Genomic DNA, 17,007 nt, shown 5'->3' with positions numbered 1-17,007 from the left:
TTTATTTACCAGAATCTGTACATTTGCCAGCAAGATGGTTAGTATTGGGAGTGGAAAGCCACACTTTCTTAAATGATTATTTAAGCCAGCTCGGCATCCTCTCTTCCACTGTCTTCCTGGCATCTGCTGTCTTGTAGGGAACCGCAGCGCCAGCGACCAGAGTCCGTTCGATTTCCATCAATTTTAAGTAGTGATAGATTTTTTAATAACATTAAAACAATGTTACTAACTGTACCAATCTTAGATGTAATTGTGGTTCTCTGCAGTAGCAGCCTGAAACAGGAGTATTTGATGGTTTCTATCAGAGCTGCCTGCATGAGTCGCCTTCTTGGGGAGGGTGGGGGGTGGCACCCCAGGTGCCTTTACCAGGCCAGCTCACAACACTGGTTAGATTGCTTCCAGCACCCAGGACTGGTAGGTGAGAGCTGTTTGTAATCAATGAATTACAAGCAACATTAAATAATCCATTGGAATTGGTTATCAGCAGGATGACTCTTGGCTTCTCAGCACTCTAGATTATTGAGAGAGTGAGTGGACTTAGACTATAAGAAACAAGAGCAGAATTAGGCGATTTTGGTTTGCTCTGTCACTTGTAAGTTGTGGCTCATAAGCTATTTAGCCAATTTGTTGATTTTTTCAGCTTATTCTGAACAATCAGAAAAATGAAGCACACATCCCTGAGGTACATCTATGTTGATTGTCAGTGAAGAGCAGATGTTATTACCAATCCTTAAGGTCTGTGGTGTCCCATCAAGGAAATCGGAAATCCAGGTTGCAGATCCCTGTGGATATTTCACAAGCTGAAGTTAGGTTTTACATATGAAAACCATCAGCAATGGTAGCCCGCCATAACTGAATCTTCTTATCTAATGTATTTACTTGGGTCCTTAGCTCCTAAGTAGAGCATCGGCCATTCCTCACCTCCTGTCTCCGTCCTCTGAAGTCGATGGTATGGATAGAGTTCATCAATGTTTCTGTAATCCATTGCATCCACTGTACGGGAGATTGGCCTACACAGCTTCACCAGAAGCCTGTTGGCTGGTCTTAGCCACTTCCACCTCCCACAACGGGGACGTAGGGTTGGACTTTGAGAGGCATATCTAATGTCAGGTTCTTATTATAGTCCACTTAAAAAAAAAAGTTCAAATATTTAAAATTTTGATTCCTTATTCCACTGTGCATTGATTCTTTTTTTTTGGCATTTTATTGTCAATTTGAATTACAAGGAGCCTGTAATCGCAGATTCAATCCCTGATGTCTGGTGAGTGAGCAAATAGAATTGTGTCTAAAGTGAGAAGACCGTAAGGTCGATACCTGTTCTAGGCACACAGAGGCAGATGTGAGTTAATTATTCATTGTGTCTTGCACTGGAGACCACTGACTGTGGGGGCTCTTGTATGTGCACTGCAAGAGCAATGCGTATCCCTCCTGATTTCTCAATCCTTTTGATGCAGCGAGGTGATTAATGGCCTTTGCTGTTGCTGTTTTATCATCTAGATTGCTCCCATCAATAATTCACTGAATCATTTGCCCTGTTTGTGTTTTTAATTTTGAACAGTGTACACCCTGTGGACCTGTCCGGATTTGCTGGCTTCGTTCACAACATGGCCCGCGGTTTTACCAAAACTCGTCGGAGGAGCAGGTGAGGCACCAGTTACCATGTATAAAGGCTAGTTTAAAGTCACCTTAGCCTTCATCATAGTTCATACCTTGTAGAAGAAAGCGTTTTCTTATTATAGTTAATGGAGTGGTAATTTAAGTACTAAAACAGATGTTCCCAACCTGGGGTCCATGGCATTAAAAAAAGGTTGGGAACTCCTGAATTAAAGGATGTTTGATGGTCAGAAGAGACACTGTGGCCTAAGGGCTTGCTTCCTTGCTGTACCTCTCGAGTGTTTCGCAGGTAAATAACAACTTAATTATTATATATTGTTCTGGTTGCCCCACTGTGGGAGGAATGTTGAGGCTTTGGAGAGGCTGTAGAAGAGGGTTACCAGGATGCTGCCTGAATTAGAGAGCATGCGCTACCAAAAGAGGCTGGACAAACTTGGGTTGTTTTCTCTGGAGTGTCGGAGGCTGAGGGGAGATCTGTTAGAGGTTTACAAGATTATGAGAGGGACAGATGGAGCAGACAGAGACTCTCTGTTTCCCAGGGTTAAAATGTCTAATAACAGAGGGCATGCATTGAGGGTAAGAGGGAGTGGGTTCAAGGGGATGTGAGGGTAAGTTTTTTACTCAGAGAGTGTTGGATGCCTGGAATATGCTGCCTGGTATGGTGGTAGAGCCAAATACTGTAGAGGCTTTTAAGGGACATTTAGATAGATACGTGGATGCAAGGAAGATGGAGGGATATGGATATAGTGTAGGAAGGAGGGATTAGTGTTTGGATGTTTTTGATTTTTTTTTTTTTAGCTGGTTCAGCACAACATTGTGGGCTGAATGGCCTGTCCCTGTGCTGTATCTTTGTAAATTCCATGTTCTATGAAAGTATCCTCCTTTGTATTTCAACGTTTGTGACTTTTCTAGTTGCTTCCTTTCTGGAACACGTCCTTCACTTTTGCAACAATAGCAAAATCCTGGAGGTGCTTAAAATGCTCTGCAGGTGAGGCAAGATCCTTAACATTCCAGGTCAATTACCTGTCAGCATGTTGAAACGTCACCTCGCTTCCTTGTTCTGTAGATGCTGCCTGATCTATTCAGCATTCATAGAAACATAGAAAATAGGTGCAGGAGTAGGCCATTCGGCCCTTCGAGCCTGCACCGCCATTTATTATGATCATGGCTGATCATCCAACTCAGAACCCCGCCCCAGCCTTCCCTTCATACCCCCTGACTCCCGTAGCCACAAGGGCCATATCTAACTCCCTCTTAAATATAGCCAATGAACTGGCCTCAACTGTTTCCTGTGGCAGAGAATTCCACAGATTCACCACTCTCTGTGTGAAGAAGTTTTTCCTAATCTCGGTCCTAAAAGGCTTCCCCTTTATCCTCAAACTGTGACCCCTCATTCTGGACTTCCCCAACATCGGGAACAATCTTCCTGCATCTAGCCTGTCCAATCCCTTTAGGATTTTATACGTTTCAATCAGATCCCCCCTCAATCTTCTAAATTCCAATGAGTACAAGCCCAGTTCATCCAGTCTTTCTTCATATGAAAGTCCTGCCATCCCAGGAATCAATCTGGTGAACCTTCTTTGTACTCCCTCTATGGCAAGGATGTCTTTCCTCAGATTAGGGGACCAAAACTATACTCCAGGATTCCGCAGGGATCGCTCTCTACACAACTCCCTTGTCCATTCGTCCCCCCCATCCCTCCCCACTGATCTCCCTCCTGGCACTTATCCGTGTAAGCGGAACAAGTGCTACACATGCCCTTACACTTCCTCCCTTACCACCATTCAGGGCCCCAAACAGTCCTTCCAGGTGAGGCAACACTTCACCTGTGAGTCGACTGGGGTGATATACTGCGTCCAGTGCTCCCGATGTGGCCTTTTATATATTGGCGAGACCCGACGCAGACTAGGAGACCGCTTTGCTGAACATCTACGCTCTGTCCGCCAGAGAAAGCAGGATCTCCCAGTGGCCACACATTTTAATTCCACATCCCATTCCCATTCTGACATGTCTATCCACGGCCTCCTCTACTGTAAAGATGAAGCCACACTCAGGTTACAGGAACAACACCTTATATTCCGTCTGGGTAGCCTCCAACCTGATGGCATGAACATCGACTTCTCTAACTTCCGCTAGGCCCCACCTCCCCCTCGTACCCCATCTGTTACTTATTTTTATGCACTCATTCTTTCTCTCACTCTCCTTTTTCTCCCTCTGTCCCTCTGAATATACCTCTTGCCCATCCTCTGGGTCCCCCCCCCTTGTCTTTCTTCCCAGACCTCCTATCCCATGATCCTCTTGTATCCCCTTTTGCCAATCACCTGTCCAGCTCTTGGCTCCATCCCTCCCCCTCCTGTCTTCTCCTATCATTTTGGATCTCCCCCTCCCCCTCCAACTTTCAAATCCCTTACTCACTCTTCCTTCAGTTAGTCCTGACGAAGGGTCTCGGCCTGAAACGTCGACTGCACCTCTTCCTACAGATGCTGCCTGGCCTGCTGCGTTCACCAGCAAATTTGATGTGTGTTGCTACAATACTCCAGGTGTGGTCTCACCAAGGCCTTGTACAACTGCAGTAGTACCTCCCTGCTCCTGTACTCGAATCCTCTCGCTATAAATGCCAGCATACCATTCACCTTTTTCACTGCCTGCTGTACCTGCATGCCCACTTTCAATGACTGGTGTATAATGACACCCAGGTCTTGTTGCACCTCCCCTTTTCCTAATCGGCCACCATTCAGATAATAATCTGTTTTCCTATTTTTGCCACCAAAGTGGATAACTTCACATTTATCCACATTAAATTGCATCTGCCATGAATTTGCCCACTCACCCAACCTATCCAAGTCACTCTGCATCCTCTTAGCATCCTCCTCACAGCTAACACTGCCACCCAGCTTCGTGTCATCCGCAAACTTGGAGATGCTGCATTTAATTCCCTCGTCCAAGTCATTAATATATATTGTAAACAACTGGGGTCCCAGCACTGAGCCTTGCGGTACCCCACTAGTCACCGCCTGCCATTCTGAAAAGGTCCCGTTTATTCCCACTCTTTGCTTCCTGTCTGCTAACCAACTCTCCATCCACACCAATACCTTACCCCCAATACCGTGTGCTTTAAGTTTGCACACTCCCTTCTGTAAGTTGCCTTCTAGTGTTACTCCACTACCCTTGATTTCCCAGTGACTGTTCAGGGGGCATGTTCTTGCTTCACTTCCTAAAGTGTCCCATTGGGAATTTCTTCTTTGAGAGAAAACAAATTGAAAAAATACCAAAACCACGGGAAGCAGTCTATCCTTTGTTTCCTGAGGAAGCAGCAAACCATTAGATGTTTTTAAGTTCTTTTTAAAGTTATTACTGTGGTTGAAGAAGGTGGCTAACTGTTGCCTCCTGAAAGGCAATTAGAGATGGGTGATATGAAGGCTGGCCTTCAGTATTCCGGGCACAGAATACAAGTGCAGGAAGGTTATACTTCATCTTTATAATACATAGGTTAGACCTCAGCCAGATTTCTGCACACAGTTCTGGTCACCACAGGAGTGGAAAGGTTACTGTTTACTGAAAAAGGATGAAGTGCTTACCTAGCGTATAGGACGAATAAACTCTTCTCGGTCTTCCAGTCGGGTACAGGTATCGATTTTAACCCACGTGGCAATGACACATTCTGCCATCTTCATCAGGGATGATGCCTGGGCATGTCTAGTCTGGTGGTATTTATACCCCTGTAGTCCGAGCCTCCTGATTGGTGGACTGCCTGGTTAAGGAAGCCATTGAAATAAAACTAGAGGAAAAGAATTTTAACAAAGATGAGGGTCTCGCTCTAAGTAAGAACTGGAATTGATTGTAAATAAGGTGGGACAACTAACCAATATTCAGTGCAAGTGTGAACAGTTTCTGTCCTTTTACCTAAAGGATAAGGTGGCATTGGAGGTGGTCCAAAGGAAGTACACCAAGGCTAATTCCAGGGATGAAAGTGTTGTCCAATCAAGACAGTTTGGGCCTTACAGAATAAGGGGCTCTCAGATGTTAATAAATCTCTGGAATTCTGTGTCTTTGAGAGTGGTTCATGCCAGATTAATAATAAAGGCATCCGTTAGCCTTGCGAGACCATGGATCTGTGCCTGGAAAGTTTTCACTCTGCAGGGCGCAGGCCTGGGCAAGGTTGTATGGAAGACCATACTGCTGCAAGTCTCCCCTCTCCACGACACCGGTGTTGTCCAAGGGAAGGGCATTAGGACCCATGCAGCTTGGCACCAGTGACGTCGCTGAGCAACGTGTGATTAAGTGCCTTGCTCAAGGACACCACACGTTGCCTGGGGCTCGAACTCATGATCTTCAGGTCACTAGTCCAATGCCTTAACCACTTGGCCATGTGCCCACGCACCAGATTATTAGATAGGTTTAAGGTGGAAATTGATAAAAACAGTGGATTCTGGTTAATTGGGCCATTGGTTAATCAGAGAAGCTGCTTATTTGGGACAGCTCTTAAAGAACGAAAACTGTACGAGAAGACAGCATGTCCTGGATGGTGGGATATCACTATCCAGTACACAAGTGTAAAGGAGAACGAAGTAATTGTTACTCTGGATCCGATGCAGCCCAAAAGATAAAGAACACAATAAATATAAATACATAAGATTGCTTACATATGTAGATTGATTGCTTGTCCCTAGGCTGTACGTAAGGTGACTGACAGGAAATAGTAAAGTAGTGGTGGAGTTAGTGGGTGGAGGTATTGATCTGCCTTACTACTTGGAGAAAGTAATTGTTTTTGAGTTTGGTGGCCCTGGAGTGGATACTACATAGCTTTGGGACTGGGACAAGCAGTCAATGAGCAGGGTGGGTGGGATCTTTCATGATGTTATTGGCCTTCTAGTTATTTAAGAAGTGCTTTATTGTAATATATATATTTCAGGAGAAGGTTATTATTAAATTAAAAATCACCATCTGTGCTTTTTAAAGCTCTTGGGTAGTCGCCTTCCAAACTTGGAGGACATTCATTGATAAAGCTCAGATTTAGAGTTGCCGGCACCTTTCTCCTGACAAATCGGTGAAATTGCTTGTGACTTCAAATGAAGTGTGACTCCAATTTGATGCAATTCAATTCAAGTTTAATTGTCATTCAACCATACATGAATACAGACAAATGAGACAGTGTTACCCTGGGGCCAAGGTGCAAAACACAGTACCAACTGTCACACACAGCACAAAGCACACACAAGATAGCAATCACGTGTAAAATATCAGTAAAATGCAGCCAAAAGAATTATTCCATACCCTGAGTACAAGAATGCTGCAGAAATCTGCAGTCGGTCCATAATACAGCTTGTCTTCTGCTGAGTGAACACGGGGGTGGGGGGGCAACACTGACCCTAGCCTGACCCCTCTCTCCTGGCGGCCGAAAATAGGCGACTCCGCAGTTTGAAGCCAAGCTTAATTGAGAGTAAATTCACAGCAGTTTCTGCTTCAAAGTGTAAAACAAATTTCCTTGAACGTTTGGAGTCATCATGCAGTTATTACTTCTTTCTTTTTGTATTTGGACAGTTAGTGTCTTTTGCACACTGCTTGACTGCCCAAGTTGATGTGGTCGTCCATTGATTCTTTTATCTCAGGATTGAATATGGTGACATATATATACTTTGATAATAGATTTACTTTGAACTTTGAATCTAATTGACTTTGCTGATGTTGTTACAGATCTGATGTTGCCTGGAGTGATTTTGCCCCCTATTGGTCTTCCAGAGGTACTACAGGGAGACCTTTGTGCTATTACCCTTGTTGGCAACAGGTATAGTCCCTTCGTCAAGACTGGAAAGGAAGGGGGAATAAGCAGTTGGGAGGTTGGAAGGAAGGTGTACAAGCTGACAAGTGAAGGTGAAATCAGTGAGGGGAACTGTGGGTGGGTATGGGATAGGGGGAAGATGAAGTAAGAAGCTGGGAGGGGATAGGTGGAAGAGGTCAAGAGCTGAAGAAGAAGCAATCTGATAGGAGAGCGCAGTGGACCATAGGAGAAAGGGAAGGAGGAGGGAACCAGAGGGAAGTGATGGGCAGGTGAGGGAGAACTAGAAAGGGGAATGGAAAAAGAGAGAAGGGGAAGTTGGTGGGAAATTACCAGAAGTTAGAGAAATCGATCAAGGTGGAGGCTACCCAGAAGACACATGAGATGTTACTCCTCCAACCTGAGAGTCGCCTCATCGTGGCAGTACAGGAGGCTGTGGACTGACTTGTCGGAATGGGAAGTAGAATTAAAATAAGCAGGTGAAACAGCATTTGTGGGAGGAAAGGAATCAGTCCTTTGTGGGAGTTAAGACCTCTCCAGGTGCTGACCGACACCAAGTTCCTCCAGCAGCTTGCTGCTCCAGATTCCGGCATCCACAGTCTCTTGTTCCTTCAGTTTAGTTTAATCTGTTTTGCTCAAATATTTTACAGAGCACCAGTGGCAATAGGCTTGGCCAGTATGTCAACAGCAGAGATGCTTGAAGCTGGTATGAAAGGAAAAGGCATTACCACTCTCCACACGTACCTAGACCAACTTTGGTAAGAAAACTAAGTGCTCGGTTTCTATATGTTATACAAGACTCATTTGAAAATGCAGAAAAAATATTTGACACATTTAAAATTTTCTGTTAATAACAACCTTGTATTTGTGTAGTTACTGCATTTGGTTATATACCACAGGTGCACTGTAACTTAATTGGCAATGTCGACGTAATAAAAGGATTTAAAGAGAACTTGGACCAAAAATAGTGAAGGATTGTTTTCTCCTGAAGGAGCAAGTGCCCAAACACAGATCATAGTGAAACAAGCTCAGAATACTAGAGGAACTCAGCGGATCAGGCAGCATCTATGGAGAGGAACAAACAGTCGATGTTTCAGGCCCAGACTCTTCATCAGTCTGCCGCACCTGAGGGCTTCACCATTCACCGCAAAGACAAAACAGTTGGGTCTTTGAAGGGTAGAGGAGGTGGAGTATACTGAATGATTAACTCTTCAGGGTACACAAACCTGGCAGTTCTGTCTCAATCCTGAGCACCTAGCAGACAAGTGTCCACTTTATCTGCAGATGGAACTTTATGCCATTATCCTGGAAACAAATTTCACTACATATGCCAGTGATATCAAACGTGATTCTGATTCTAATCAGTCCTGAAACGTCAACTGTTTATTCCCCTCCATAGATGCTGTCTGACCTGCTGAGTTCTTCCAGCATTTTGTGACTGTTACACTGGCTTTCGAGCATCTGCAGAATCTTTTGTTTGTTACAAGGATCATGGTGTTAGCCTCGGGGTCAGGCCTGGTGTAAACTTTCTACATTTGGTACTTCTTATCCCTGAGCATATCAGCGCTCAGTTGTTGAGTGGATTCAAGACTAGTTTGCAAAGTTTTAGTGCATTAAGTAGATAGAGAGGTAGAAAATGACATGAGAACAAGGTATTTGCACAGTCTGAGTCTTCTAAGGAATTATAGAATTTAAATTTTATCATTTCAAGTAATGTGTGTAGTTTGTCTCACCATTATATCGTTCATCGATAAATACACTCAGTGGCCACTTTATTAAGTACAGGAATGAAACCTGGTATGGACTTCTGGAGCCGTAACCCATCCACTTTAAAATTCAACATGTTGTGCATTCAGGAATTCTCTTCTGCACACCACTTTTGTAAAACGTGGTTATTTGGGTTACTGTCAACCTTCCTGTCAGATTGAATCAGTCTGGCCATTCTCCTTTGATCTCTCTCATTAACAAGGTATTAGACTCAGACTTGTCAAATTTAATATTCTTGTTTAAGTCGTAGACTTCACTCTGCTGATCTTGTGAATCTCCAGCCAGAATACATTGATCAGATTGCTGAATGGACAATGAACCAACTCATGAACACTACCTCACTAGTTTTGCTCTCTTTTTGCACTACTTTAGTTTATCTTTTCCATATATTTCTTATTATAATTTATAGTACTGTTTATTGCATGTACTGCAGCTGCAAAACAACAAATTTCATGACATGCACTTAGGGCCGCTGTATTATGTACCCCATGTATGTTAGTGCTCTTCTGCACATGGTTATTTGAGTTACTTTTACCTTCCTGTCAACAAGAACCAATCTGGCCCATTCTCTTCTGACCTCTCCCATTAAGAAGGCAGTTTTGTCCTCAGATCTGCCGCTCAGTGGGTGTTTTTGTTTCCTTTTGCACCATTTCTGTGAATTCTAGAGACCGTTATGCATGAAAATCCCAGATCAGCAGTTTCTGAGATACTCAAACCATCCCATCTGGCACCAACAATTATTCCACAATCAAAGTCACTTAGATCACATTTCTTCCCCATTCTGATGTTTGGTCTGAACCTCTTGACCACGTCTGCATGCTTTTATGCACTGAGCTGCTACCACATGGTTGGGTGATTAGATATTTGCATTACCGTACAGGTGTACCTAATGAAATAGCCACTGAGTGTAAGTATTAACTTTATCTGCACGCTCTGTAATAAATATCTTTACAACCTTATTCATTTCTGATTAGAATGATGACCTGTTGTTGACTATTTTTCAGGTGTCGGCTTTTATGATTGAACATAGAACGTTACAACACAGTACATGTCCTTCGGCCCACAATGTTGTGCTGAAACAAACGACTAATCAAAAGGCCAACTAAATTAATCCCTTCTGCCTCCACAGTGTCCATATACTTTCATTTCCTCACATTTTGATCCACTCCAAGATTAATCTAACCCTTCCCTCCCACATAGCCCTCCATTTTTCTATCATCCATGAGTTTCTTAAATGTCCCTAGTGTAACATCCTCTACCACTGTCCCTTCCATGCACCTGTGGCTCTGTGTGTGAAAAAAGAAAGCTACCTCTGACATTGTGTTATAAAAGAAAATCAATTTGTGTGGGCATGGTGTAAACATGTTGGTGCGTGGCCAAGTGGTTAAGGCGTTCGTCTAGTGACCTGAAGGTCGCTAGTTCGAGCCTTGGCTGAGGCAGTGTGTGTGTCCTTGAGCAAGGCACTTAACCACACATTGCTCTGCAACGACACCGGTGCTAAGCTGTATGGGTCCTAATGCCCCTCCCTTGGACAACATCGGTGGCTTGGAGAGGGTAGACTTGCAGCATGGGCAACTGCTGGTCTTCCATACAACCTTGCCCAGGCCTGCGCCCTGGAAACTTTCCAAGGCGCAAATCCATGGTCTCATGAGACTAACGGATGCCTAGTGTAAACATGGTACTTGCATGGAGACTTCTTGTCATGCATCTGTGCTGATTATATAGGATGGTCAAGCCAAGGGTGATGGCTTACATCTTCCTCCACTGATGGCCATGGGAACTGTAGAGGGAGGATATCCATTTGCACCTTGGAAAAGTGGATAAATGGAGGCATTATTTTAAGGTGTGTGGAGAAACATGTAAGAGGGAATGTCAGGGGTAGTTTATTTTATTTAAAGAGTGTGTAGAACTCCCGCCAGGGTTGGTGGTGGAGGCAGGTACAGTAGGGGAATTTAAGAGGCTCTCAGATTGGCACTTAGACAAGGGAGGAATGTGGGAGGTGTTGTAATGTGAGCATTATTAAAAGTAAGTTAATACTAATTAGGATAATGGGGTTTCTACTTCTGTTCTTTTTACTTCCGGTGTGCTTGGTATATAGTGTTCCTGCCATGCCGTACAGGTTGTGGAAGCCTCTGTATATACATAACGGTTCTGAAGTTCGGGATAAAGTTGTTTCTTTGGCATGAAGTTGTCGAGTGTGCCCTTTTCAAGGTGGAAGTTACCACAGGAGGAAACCTCTCAAAGTCCAACCCCGTGTCTCTGTCACGAGAGGTGGAAATGGGTAAGGCCGGCCAACAGGGTTTTAGTGAATCTGTCATAGGCCAAACCCCTATACGTGGATGCAGTGGACTGGTGAAACATTGATGAACTCCAACCATGCCATCGACCAGAGGGTATTGGAGACAGGAGGTCATTGATGGCCCATGCTTCACTTGGGAGTTAAGGGCCCCAGTAAGTAAGTAAATCTAAAGAGTTAGATTGATCTTAGGGAGGCTAAGAGGTGGGCTGAGGATCCTGTACAGTGCTGTAATGCTCTACCACGTTGTGGGATCCGTGAAATAGAGGCTTACCTCTCATGTAGTTAGAAGACACCGTTTGGAAAGAAAAGGGAGGAAATAGTCAATAAAAGAATCAAACAATAATTTTTTTTTAAGCAACACACATCAAAGTTGCTGGTGAACGCAGCAGGCCAGGCAGCATCTCTAGGAAGATTCAGGCCGAGTCGACTGCACCTCTTCCTAGAGATGCTGCCTGGCCTGCTGCATTCACCAGCAACTTTGATGTGTGTTGCTTGAATTTCCAGCATCTGCAGAATTCCTGTTGTTTGCGTTATAATTTTTTTTTTCTCCTTTTTAGGGCATTTGGAGAAAAGACACATCCACCTGTTATTGCGGCTGAGCATAGTTACTCTGAGGAGACCGGAGATCAAGAGGAGGAAAAGGAGGAGGTGGAGGAAGAAGTAAACATTGAAGCTGCTGGTGTTGAGAATGTGGCTGCGATGCTGCCCAGTGCAGAGGGAGATGCACCAGACCTCAACAGTCTCAGTTTGAATGTGGAACCGGAACCTGAGCCCGTAGCTTCCCCAACAGAGCAAGACAGCAACTCTGAGGTTGAAGCCTCGGAGAACATTCATTTAACAGAAGCATCAAAAGATGCTGACAGTCAGCAGGACGCTGCAGAAATCGCGAGGACCACACAGGGTATGAAGGGATTAACGTTAGAAGAAGCAATTTCCTGGGGATCGCTGCCTCATTTCATTAAAAAGTGATAGAAAGCTGTTTCAGGCAAGGTTTTAGTAGGCAGTACTGACCTTGTCCCTGAAATATCAGTTAAAATATTCTTATGTGCAAACTTGTTAGAAGGGTTGAATCATTTGAGTTTCACAAAAGTTTTGATAAAATAAGAAAATTTGGAGGAACTTGGCTGTAATTTATTGACTACCCTTACATTCTGCCAGAGCAGTGAAGTGATTAGCACAGCGCTATTACAGTTCCAGGTGTTCTGGAGTTTGGAGTTCCATTCCAATGCCATCTGTACAGCTTTTCTTATTTCTGTTTTCACACTACCTATTTTAATTTAACTATTTAACATACGTAGATATACTTACTGTAATTCGGTTTTTTTCCTACCTTTATCATGTATTGCATTGTACTGCTGCTGCAAAGTTAACAGATTTCAAGACATATGCCGGTGATACTAATTCTGATTCCGATTCTAGAGTGTGTATATTCTCCCCAAGACTTCATGGGTTTCCTCCCACAGTCCACGAGGATGTTCCGGTTCGGTTAATTGGTCATTGGAGATTTTCCCCTGATTAAAGCTAAGGTTAAATCGGTGGCTTGCTGGGGGGTGCGGCTCATTTGGCCTGAAGGGCCTGTACCTTTCTTTATATCTAAATAAAATAAAATCAAAATCAGTACACTAACTGAGAAAAGCAAGCAACTGACAAATGCACTTGGTGTATATTGAAAGGTTCACTGGCCCAGTAATTTGAATTAAATGGTGGTGATGTAATTTTAGTTGTACAGCAACAGTTAAGCCCAGCAAATCCAAAGCTTTAGCGTGTGTGAATGTCACAGAGATATACCGTGCAGAACACGGCCCCTGGAGCCACTGAGATTAAAGATGTGTCACACATACATCGGACATCAAAGCATACCTTGAAACGCATCACTTACGTCAGCGACCATTGCAGTTGGAAGGTATGCTGAGGGCAGCCCGCAAGTGTTGCCGTGCTTCTGGTGCCCGCAACCCGCAACCTGCAGGTCTTTGGAACGTGGGAGAAAACCAGAGCGCCTGGAGGAAGCCCACATGGTCACGGGGCGAACACACTAACTCCTGACAGATCGCGGTGGAAATTGAACCCGTAAGCGTTACACTAACTGCGACGTTACTTTACTCTGACCATCTGCCACTTACTTTTGTTCTTCTCAGGTTTCCAATTCCCTCCCCCACCCCCCATGTTCTATCCCTGCCCCTAAGCAGGGACAATTTTCCTGAGATCATTTAACCTACTAACCCATCCTTGGGAGGTGGGAGGGAACCTGGGTGCCAGAGGGAAACCTGAGCAGTTTCTGAAGGATATCCAAAATCCTCTCAGCTGCATCTACGGTCCGGATTGAATCTACGTCGTTGGCACTGTGAGGCGAAGGCTCCACGAACTGCGACACTCTCCCAACCCCAGCTCATGGCGCAGTACAGTAGCGTAGTGGTTGGCACAACACTTTCCAGTGCAGGTGATCCAGGTTCAATTCCCATCACTGCCTTTAAGGAATTTGTACATTCTCCCTGTGACCATGTGGATTTTCTCCAGGGGTCTCCGGTTTCTTCCCACAGTCCAAAGGTGTACCGGTTGTTAGGTTAATTAGCTATTGTAAATTGTCCCATGATTGGGCTAAGATTAAATCAGGGGTTGCTGGGCAGCATGGCTCAAAGGACCAGAAGGGCCTGTTCCTTGCTGTAAATCAACCAACAAGTAAAAGTACTACAAAAGTATTTAAAAATTAGTAATTAGTTGAAATCGAATGCAGTCTTTAAACAGAAAAATCTAACATTCCAGAGCTTTGGACTAGCATTGCAACCAGTAATTATGGTTTCTGTGTGAATATCATCTGTTCAACAGTGGGCAAGTTACCCATTATCATTTTGCCCACCAAACTACAGCAGCTAGTGCTATTCAGAGTTAACTGACGTGCTGGCTCATTTAGTGGTGAATGCTAATCATTTAGATCCTGAAGCAGAGAGTTATGTATTCTGGAGCAAAAATAGCTCCATTTGACACGCTGTTGCTGTTTTTACAGAGCAGATGGATGAGATTCTTCTGCAGTGTTTCCTTCACGCTCTGAAACGTAAAGTGAAGAAAGCAGACCTTCCGTTGCTCGCAAGCACCTTCCTTAAGAATCACATGTATCCCTGTTGGTAAGTGCATCATTCTCCCTCCGTGTAGCCGGCCTACAGCTACTAACCTATACAATGCAAACTTGTATAGTACAGGTGCAGTTCAGCCTTATCACATGATTAATAAACTCATTCATTCGTTACGACATGGGCAGTCGTGATCTTTCCGTGACCACCTTCTGGTGGTCTCCTGGCCAGTGTCTGAACCAGATGGGTGACCCCAGCCATTATCAATACTCTTCAGAGATTGTCTGCCTGGTGCCAGTGGTCACATAACCAGGAATTGTGATCTGCACCGGCTGCTCATACGACCATCCACCACCTGCTCCCATGGGTTCACATCACCCTGATCAGGGGGCTAAGCAGGTGCTACACCTTGCCCAAGGGTGACCTGCAGGCTAGCGGAGGGAAGGAGCACCTTACACCTCCTTTGGTAGAGACTCCACACTGCCACCCCGATTTAATAAATTGCATACATTAAAAGTGAATTATACAGAACATACTACAGTCAGAACATTATAGTACAGCACAAGCCCTTCAGCCCCCAACCTTTTAACCTACGTCATGATCAATCTAACTCTTCCATCCCACTTAACCACTTTCCTCAGAGGGGCCACTGGTTCGTGTCACTTTCCTTGGTGTGGCCGCTAGTTTGTGTCACTTTCCTCAGAGAGGCTGCTGGTTCGAGCCGCTGGTCTTCCAGTCAAGATGATACCAGCGAACGATGATTCCTCAGGCAACATCTTCTAGATAATCAATCATTTCAGCTTTATGTCTTCTTATTCTTTTTATCTTAATTTTCTTTTTGAAACTGTCAGAGCCCGTGACATACAGTCTGTAGTTCGATCGAGTGAGCTAGCACTCTGCTGTCCCTGAGAAAACTTCAGGAAAGAAATGCGATCATGAGCTACCATGAGGAGAAGCTCAGAGGCGAGACAAGGGGCTGTGATTGACTACATTTCTCGTAGATTAAAGTGTTGAGGAAGATTGAAACATTGAAGCAAATGTGGAGGAGAGCAAGCGATTCCCGGAGAGACCACTGGTTTGTGTCGCTGCCCTCGGAGATGCTGTTGGTCCGGGTCGCTGCCCCCGGGGGGGCCACCGGCCCTGGTCACTGCCCCTCGGGGGGGGGGGGCCGCTGGCCCGAGTCGCTGCACTCACAGGGGCTGCCGGGTCCCAGTGCTCTCGGAGATGTGATCAGAATTCTGAGATTTATGGATTGGACTGCAGTTCATATTGTCCCTTTTAGTTCTATGTTCTTTTCATGGTCTCGCCCATTCTTGTTGCGGATGGGCAGGCTGGGGGTTTGGGTGATCTGTTGTGTGAGGGAGGGGTTGGGGTTGTTTGGAGTTTGCAAGTTTTTGTTTCTTTTTCTTTTCATGCGGGGGGGGGATTGATGTCTTTCTTTCAACTGCTTATATGGTTTTCTGTACTCTGTGGCTTTCTGGAGAAGACAGATCTTGGTTGTATCCCGCATACATACTTCAATAATAAAATGAACCTTTGAACGATAAGACATAGGAGCAGAATTAGGCCATTTGGCCCATCGAGTCTGATCTGCTGTTCCATCATGGCTGATTTATTTCCCTCTCACTCCATTTTCTTGCCTTCTCCCCGTATCCTTTGTCACTTTGACCAATCAAGAACCTATCAATCTCTGCATTAAATATACTCAATGACAGTGCCTCCACAGTCGTCTGTGGCTATGAATTCCCTCCATTATGAATAACTAGGAATATGGATGGCTATGGTTCCGGCGTGGTTGATTGGTGTGGGTAGTTTAAATGGTTTTTTACAGATACATGGGCCTGTTTCTGTGCTGTACTTTTCTATGACTATAGCCCTCCGGTGCCCATGTGACAATAGTAGACTCATTCCAATGCTGAATCATGATAAGGTTATTGTGCTCTGTTTTCTTTTGCCTAGCCCTGAAGGTAGAACTTTAGACGTGAAGAAATCAAGCTATAAGAAGGTAGGTTAACATGCAGAGAGATTTCACACAACAGCTGAAGTCTGTTGTACCACCTCGATGTTCCGATGTATGAAATGATCTGTCTGGTTGGCAGGCAAAAAAAAAAAGTTGTCACTGCATCTTGTTACATGTGACAATAATAATTATTTCTTTTTCAAGTAATTTAACTAGAATAACTTCTATCCTAGTGAATATCATTATTCTGTGGACTAATCGTTTATTCGATAGTTATATGCTGTGTCGTATGACGTAGGAGATCATGGACTTTCCTTGACCATGATTGTTCCTGGCAATTCTTTCTACAGAAGTAGTTTGCCTTTGCTGCCTTCTGGGCAGTGTTTTACAAGACCCCAGCCATTATCAATACACTTCAGAGATTGTCTGCCTGGTGTCAGTGGTCGCATAACCAGGACTTGTGATCTGCACCGGCTGCTCCCATGGCTTCTCATGACCCTGATCAGAAGTGCGTTGCGGGGTAAGC

At 44.5% G+C, this 17,007-nt stretch overlaps 1 protein-coding gene across 3 annotated transcripts in view; it reads left to right on the top strand.

The window, feature by feature from the left end:
- Positions 1 to 17,007, top strand: part of eif2d (eukaryotic translation initiation factor 2D) — a 61,416-nt gene that overhangs the window by 19,995 nt on the left and 24,414 nt on the right. For 2 of the 3 annotated variants that reach the window (XM_072278955.1, XM_072278954.1), the window contains exons 3-8: positions 1,559 to 1,642; positions 7,309 to 7,399; positions 8,041 to 8,148; positions 12,014 to 12,357; positions 14,458 to 14,575; positions 16,481 to 16,526. In XM_072278955.1, coding sequence (XP_072135056.1) covers positions 1,559 to 1,642; positions 7,309 to 7,399; positions 8,041 to 8,148; positions 12,014 to 12,357; positions 14,458 to 14,575; positions 16,481 to 16,526 — 791 coding nt within the window. The remainder of the gene's footprint in view (positions 1 to 1,558; positions 1,643 to 7,308; positions 7,400 to 8,040; positions 8,149 to 12,013; positions 12,358 to 14,457; positions 14,576 to 16,480; positions 16,527 to 17,007) is intronic. The other variant, XM_072278956.1, reaches the window with a different exon arrangement.

Source organism: Mobula birostris, chromosome 14, assembly GCF_030028105.1.
Source record: "Mobula birostris isolate sMobBir1 chromosome 14, sMobBir1.hap1, whole genome shotgun sequence".
Taxonomy (NCBI): Eukaryota; Metazoa; Chordata; class Chondrichthyes; order Myliobatiformes; family Myliobatidae; genus Mobula; species Mobula birostris.
The sequence above is the reverse complement of the archived record's forward strand: the minus strand, read 5'-3'. Positions and strand labels throughout refer to the sequence as shown.